This window comes from Apaloderma vittatum, unplaced genomic scaffold, assembly GCF_000703405.1.
Source record: "Apaloderma vittatum isolate BGI_N311 unplaced genomic scaffold, ASM70340v1 scaffold10886, whole genome shotgun sequence".
NCBI classification, from domain to species: domain Eukaryota; kingdom Metazoa; phylum Chordata; class Aves; order Trogoniformes; family Trogonidae; genus Apaloderma; species Apaloderma vittatum.
In genome coordinates, this window is record NW_009720015.1 from 23728 (window position 1) to 30706 (window position 6979).

Genomic DNA, 6979 nt, shown 5'->3' on the forward strand with positions numbered 1-6979 from the left:
GGAACTGGCACATGGGGTCTCTAGAAGAGAAGAGCAGGGTTGCACCCACAGCTCCTGGCCAGGGCTGCCCCGAGCTGACAGGGCTTGGCCATCCCACCAAGTGGCAGGCGGCAGGGAAGAGACAGGGACCATCCCCAGCCACCATCCCAGCTTGGGCATCCCCACCGCTGTCTCGTGGCCCCGTCAGGTTGTTTCTGCCTCTTGTAAATGCCCGGTGGCACCATGGTGGCCAGGAATTGCCCCGCAGATGCCATAAACTCAGGCGAGAGGCTGGGGTCCAAGTGCTGTTGGTAACCTGTGGGGCAGGAGCCACGGTCCAGCAGCCAAGTTGGAGAGAAAAGGGACCAAGCTATTTCTCCTGCTCCCCTCACACCATCGCCCACCGTCCCTCACCTTTGTACTTGGGGATGTCTCGCCCCAGTAGAGTCGGCAGCCATTCGTACAGCACGATGCTCTAGGGCACAGGGGAGCTGGGTCAGGGCCAGCGCCAGGGAGGATGTCAGGGGTCCTGGCAGGGCCAGGAGAGGGGGTCCCATCCCTCACCTGGAAAGTTGCAATGACCCGCTTGCGAGCATGCTGGAAGAGGTCCTCGTCGGACCAGGTGGGATGTGCCCTCGCCAGCGCTGCAGCGAGGTGGTTGTGGTACCGAAACCAGGCGATGCTCTCAGCCTGCACAAAAGGGTTCTCGTTCCCCCAGGCACTCCCCAGGTCTGCAAGAGCCATCAGGACCATCAGCGGGGGGATGTCACTGCTGGCTCTAGCTTTGCCCATGGCTGAAGGAGCATCCCCAGTCCCGTGGCTGCAGCCCAGCATCCTCTCATCTCCTTGCCCTTCCTTCCTCCCCAGGTTCATGAACAGCCTGAGCGAGTGAGAAGCAGCACTGGGACCAAAATTTGGGCAAGTGAGGAATCCAAAGCAAGATGAGCAGGTTTTTACTGGCAGCAGCCTCTTTCCCCAGGGGGGATCTCCTCGGATCAGAAGGACCAGCACCTCTGGTCTCTGTGCGCTGGCAAAGAAATTACCTGCTGCCTCCCAGGGACGCAGCACCTGAACTTCATGACGTGTGTTTGCTGAGAAGCCTTCTCTGCAGCCTGTATCTTCGTCACCTTTGGGCTGGAAAACTGCCTGCTCTCCCTTGGGACTCCTGACCCACGTGTCCTGGCCCACCACACCTCCCTGCCCTTTCCCAGGGCCCCCTTGTGGCTCAGCTCCCTCAGGCATGGAGCCGAGCAGGTGAAAACCCAGTGATGACACCACAGTTACCGTAGATGCCCTGGGGACCACCTCGTCCTGTGGACGGATCCAGTGCCTTCCACATGGGGACCCTTCCATCTGTTTCCCTTGGGAGGTCCCCGCTGCGTCCTGATGCCAGTCGTCCCCCCGAGAAGCTCCTCAGGGCATCGCTCCAGGAGTGCGAGGGGCCATAGATGGAGCTGCCATCCAGCCAGCCTGTCACCTCGTTGGTCTGGGACAGGTACCGGGAAAGGGTGTTAACAGGCAGAAATGTGGAAAAAAAAAAAAAAAAAAAGAAAAAAAAAAGAGGTATGAAAAGCCCCAACCTGTCTCTTCTGGTCCTGAAAAGAAGCCACCACATCCTCTGTTTTAACAAGACATGTGAGGGTGCAAATATATACAACAATGCCCAGAAGAAGACATCTATGAATCCCTGTGTAAGAAAGACCAAGCTGGAAGGGGACTAAACCCACCTCTGAGGAAACTGGAACCACTGGAGCTGTCTCCTTTGGACAGCCCTGTCCTGGCAGCATATCAATATCTGATATTCAACAGCATAAAATGTTGACCTCAAGAAACCACAGCTGCTTGGGAACCAGTACCTTGGATGTTGTGCTTTGGGTTCATTTTCAATTGATATAAACACTTGTGTTTATTTTTAAGGAAACGACGGTGTTCTCCTTTTGTTTTTGCAAACACTATCTTGCCTGTGACAGACCCCAGCACTGGGTGAAGACAAATTTAGCTGGAGAGCAAAGAGCAAAAGAAATGGTACCTACCTGTGCCCGGGGGCTGTTGGGGCTCTGCCCCGTCTCCGTCGCCCAGTGGATGCGCTGGAAGGGCAGGACCACGTCTCCAGTGCCTGCAGGGTCAAACACGAGGTCTCTGGCTGGGATGTGGATGTTCAGGAACTCAGCAGGGCAACCGGGTTTCTCCATCCCCAGGATGTCCAAGAGCACATGGAAACCTGCCAGAGACCCAAGCACGGTCAGCAGCTGGGAGGGTTGCCACCAGCACCTGGAGCAGGACGTGATGGTGGGCAGCCGAGCCTTACGTGGGCTGAGGGGACCACCCTGTGCAGCAAGAATGGTTTCCTTCCTGCCTTCACTGCTGCTTTGCTCCACAACTTTGAAAAAGTCACTTTGGGCTGGAGCTCAGATGTTCTTAAGCTGCAGTTCCACAGGAACAGGGCTCCAGGTGCCCTGGAGTAGGGTAGGGTCATTCAGGGACCAGGGTAGAGAAACTCAGCCAGTGGTTTTTCAGAGATCATCTGCTGGCCACCACTTTACCAGAAGCAAGGCTCTGCATTTAGCTACTCTCACCCTGAGCAACTCCTTGCCTGTGGCTTTCAAGGCCAAGGGTTGCTGCTGATGCTCAGCCTGGTGGCTGCCGTTGCTGTTGGCCCATTTGAGCTTTGGTGTGATGGGAAAAGCTACCTCCAGGAAGAAGCCAAATGGTGCGGCGTTAGTGTCTGCCCCTCCTATGGCCCATCTTGGGGCTGAGCACCCCAGCTTGGGGTTCAGGGTCACATCTGAACTTTAGGCTGGTCGTGGAACGAATTGTCTCCATTTCTTTGACCAGTTTAGCCTTTTTTCCTTGATCAGCTGAGTGTATCTCCCAGAAACAGATATTCCTGAGTTTGGAGACACAAGATCTCATTGAGCTCCTGACTGACAGCAGAAACTGCTCAAACTTGCAGCCATTTCTGACCAGCAGTCACTCACAGCGTGGCCCTTATCGCATTTGTCAGGTGTTTTGCAATGGGGTAACTTTACCACTAAAACAAATGAGGAAGTTCCCAAATGACAAAAATCAACATTTGGGGCAACTGCCAAAGGTCACTGAAAACTCCTACAAACACTCTTGGCTCGATAGTACTTTGATATGGTGATACCCAATGCTTTAGCTTCTGGGTGTGGGTCTGCTATGAAGTGGTGGGTGAGGAGATCTCTCTGATATCTGGCAGCGGGGTGTGAGAAATCCACACCTTTCCACCCAGACTGACATCCTTCCACCCAAACCAACACCTTTCCACCCAGACCGGCATCTTTGCACCCAGGTGCCAGGCTCTAGCTCTTACCGAAGAAGACAGCCAGCACAGTTGTGTTCCTGCGGGAGGGAAGCCCAGAAGGTCCCTCTGCCACTGCGTTGCTGAGCTGGCGAGCATTGGGCACGTGAGGCTCCTGCAGCGCCTGGTAGACACCGTCAGCATAGTTGGCGGGCAGGAGACGCAGCAGCCTGGCACCTGCGGCATCAAAGCAACACGGCTTGGGGTCTGGCAGCACCCAGCATAGTGGGGTACACCGGTGAAGATCCCAGAAGAAAGCAAGAGGATGGCATAGATGCCTATGGTGGCCAAGAACCCAAAACTTCCTGCAACACTGGGATCAGCCCTCTTAAAACTAGGAGGCATGTTCCCTCCCAGTTGTCCTTCCCTGGTCCACTCTGGTGCATCCCCGTGGCCTTCAGGAGGTCTGGGGTGGTGTGTGGAGTGATGGTAAGCTGCCCACGTTGACTGTGAAGTCTCACACAAGCATGGTGATTGCCAATGGGGCTCTTAGGTGCATCTAGGGACCTTCCTTGAGTGCACATAGCCACAGGAGATGGCATTGCTTGATAAGCTGCCTGGTTCAGGGTCAAGTGAGAAAGGGTTTCTATTGAACGAGATGCTAAAGTGTCAGCTTGCCTTAACCCACTACCTCCATTCCCAGGCCTGGCACTCACCCACCGAGCCACGGCTGTGGTGCAGCAGGTTGTTGTACCAGCCGTCGTAGCGCTGGACCTCCCAGGAGATGCTCTCCTGGGCTCCTGGAAGAGACCAGTCACACTTCGTGAGCAGCAAAGAAAAAAATAAACGCATGGAATGAGAACTCTTCCATTACAGAATTATGTCTATATTGTGACATTTTCCCCACATTTTTGTCTGAAACTTTCATAGTGTTTTAGACTCCTTCTGAGGGGTAAGCAATGTCTAAAATGAGAAATTCACACTTGTGAGCCAGATGTCCCCAAATCAATTTCTATCCCCCACTAGTCTGCTCTCAAAGGATCTTCATTTTCTCCTTCTCTCTCAGAGGGTCTCTCCTCCACAATGTCCCCGTGAGTCAGGCAAAGGCATTGACACTGGAGTTATGCTCTCCTCCACACATTGTGTATCAGCACCAGCCTTTGTCAATAAACATATGTTTTGTTTCCTTTGTGTTAATCTTTATTGCTTTTATCTTAATACTAGAACAAGAAGCTCCAGTTCCTGGTCACGAGCTCTGCACACAGATAAGCAGCAGTAGGTGATTCTCCAAACCTACAGGCTCCGCAATTTGAACATCTTTCTCCAATTTTTTATCACAAACTTAATAATTCCTGTCTCTGATATGATGCGCCATGAGTCAAAGGCAATTCCTCTGAGGTGCAGAAACTCTCCAAGATCTCCCCTTGGATCCCCTCCCTTTGAAACCATACTTACTCCCCAAGGTCCACGTCACCAGCAGAACCACGGTCAAGCTCAACATAGTTCCTGCCGGTCGCATGTACCAGTGGGTCTTTGGAAGCAGCGACCTGCAAACAGGGAGGGGGGAGCTGGAGCTGGGAACACACACAGCTCCCTCTTGTGGTTTCTGCGACCTGGTAAAACCCCACTCCCATCATCGTCATCCGTCAGCAGTACAGATACGTAAAATCGTTTAGGTTGGAAAAGACCTTCTCCACTATTTGGGCTGTGGGCACACAAGATCCCATCACCCTCAGAAAGCTTTGTCAGGAGGTGTCGGCTGGACTGAGAAGACCTCTCTGCTGGAGCAGGACCACTATCCCTGCCTCGGGGTAGTCCAGCTGCAGGTTCACAGCTCATCATGCACTCATCATCATCCTTAAGCTGTGCCAGCTCCCTTGGAGAAACACGTCCCACCAGAACAAGAATGGTCAATCCTGGATTTAACTCCAGGATAGGTTTTCTGCTAAATAACATCTCTTTTTCCCATGTTCCAGCACTGTGGGTGTGTATCCGAAGATGAGCATCATGTCAGAGGAGCTGCGCTGTGGTGATGCACAGGTTTCACCTTTTCCTACATCACCAGCCAAAGCGATGGGTTTAGTTTCTGTTCATCCTTGCCCTGTTTTAATCAAAGCTTAAAAAAAAAACCACGACAGTTTCAGAAAGGCTTATGCCTTGCCAGCAGCTCTATAAGTTTGACTTTTGATTTGCTGGGAATCGCAGTGGGGATTTTTCCCTTAGAACTACCAACGGCACAAACCATGAAGTGTGAGTCACTAAATACACTGCCTGCTTGACAAATGAAGTGGTTTGAGATCAAAATATTGTCATTTGCATTCCTAAAACCAAATGGTCATTGCCAGGTGGCAAACATAGCATACAACTGGTGTTAACTCCCTCCCATCAGACACTTCTCTACTTGGGTGGTGAATCTGCTCACCCAGTGCCACCCCTGCCCTCCTGGAAGTGGGCCCCAGAGCTCTTCTGTCCCATGGTCCTCAGCTAAGCATGGGCTTGTGGACAGGAGATTTGGGTTGTGCAGCTGATGTGAACCAGAGGCTCTGGGAGCCCCATCCGGTATAAGAGGAACATGAAGGTTTGGACATGGACCTAGGACCAGGACTTTTTTGGACATGGACCTAGGACTCTGCCAGGAGTGACAGAGCCCAGGCATCATCATCCCATGCAATTCTCCTGCCAGAAAACCCACTCTTGCTGACATCAGTGAAAATCCTATCATTTAGTCAATCCAACACGGGTTGTGTATGTGTGTGTGTGTGTTTGTGTGTAGGCTTTCCAGCCTTGACCATGGCTAACGTGATGCAGTTGCAGTGGTTGTCTTGCTGCAACCAATAGGTTGGACCACAGACTTCTAAGGGCTTTTCCCACCAACACAGAACTTCTCTTCCATGCTTCTGTACCATCTTCCTACAAGATACTGGGCACATCAGCACTTTCTCAATCAAACTTCATTTCCCTTCCCCAGGAGCAGCTCACCCTTGTAGAACTTGGCCTGTAGAGGCATGAGGAGACATTGATGCTGTGTCTCCCGTCTAGTGAGATCAAGTGCTCATTTCTCCAGCCTTGGTTTCTCCCATCAGAGAGAATCCCTGTACCCTATGACAGCCCGGAGTTTCACACTCCTCCAAAACCCGTGCTGCAGAAAGTGCAAATACACAGCTTCCCCCAGAGCAAGGATCTCCTGATCCCAGCAGGTTCAGCTCCCCTAAAGTCTGGACTTGAGCTGCCAAATGCCTCCTGAGCTCTCCCCAGAGCCACACGCCAGCTGGGACATCAGCATTCTGAGAGAGCAGCAGCCCCTCTGCAGCGCTTAGTGCAACCGTGCAGGTAGAGGAGAACAGTTTAAAGCGTTGGAGAAGTCTGGAAAAAACACAGGACGTAGCAGGGACTCCCTCTGCTGGTGGGACACAGGGGTCCCTGCGGGTCCCCACAGTGTCCTGTTGCTCTGCTTCCTCACAGGCGAGGATGTGTGTGGCTCCACTGCAGCCTGCAGGTGAGGACACGCATGATCCCACCCAGTCCTGTGCTCACGCACGACCCAGAAACTCCACGCCAGGCAGGGGAGTGGGTGGCCCCAACCCTCCGGTGCCCTGCGTGTGCCCCGACAAGGAAGGGACACCAGTATGCCTGACCCTTTGGTTCTCGCCCAGAGATGGGGACGCGTACCCCAATCTTACCCTCTGCCCTGTCCCCCAACCAGGTGGGGACACCAGTAAGCCCACCAGCCTGCTTCCC

The 6979-nt window shown here is 53.1% G+C and overlaps 1 protein-coding gene across 1 annotated transcript in view; it reads right to left on the reverse strand.

Annotated features, from left to right (window-relative positions):
- DUOX2 (dual oxidase 2) overlaps positions 1 to 4788 on the reverse strand; it is a gene marked incomplete at its 5' end in the record, with an annotated part of 15989 nt that extends 11201 nt beyond the window's left edge. Inside the window, 8 exons of the mRNA XM_009870866.1 lie at positions 180 to 295; positions 394 to 454; positions 544 to 710; positions 1264 to 1465; positions 2013 to 2200; positions 3314 to 3478; positions 3958 to 4041; positions 4697 to 4788. Of these exons, the coding sequence (XP_009869168.1) occupies positions 180 to 295; positions 394 to 454; positions 544 to 710; positions 1264 to 1465; positions 2013 to 2200; positions 3314 to 3478; positions 3958 to 4041; positions 4697 to 4788 (1075 nt within the window). The remainder of the gene's footprint in view (positions 1 to 179; positions 296 to 393; positions 455 to 543; positions 711 to 1263; positions 1466 to 2012; positions 2201 to 3313; positions 3479 to 3957; positions 4042 to 4696) is intronic.
- Between the last annotated feature and the right edge of the window lie 2191 nt (positions 4789 to 6979).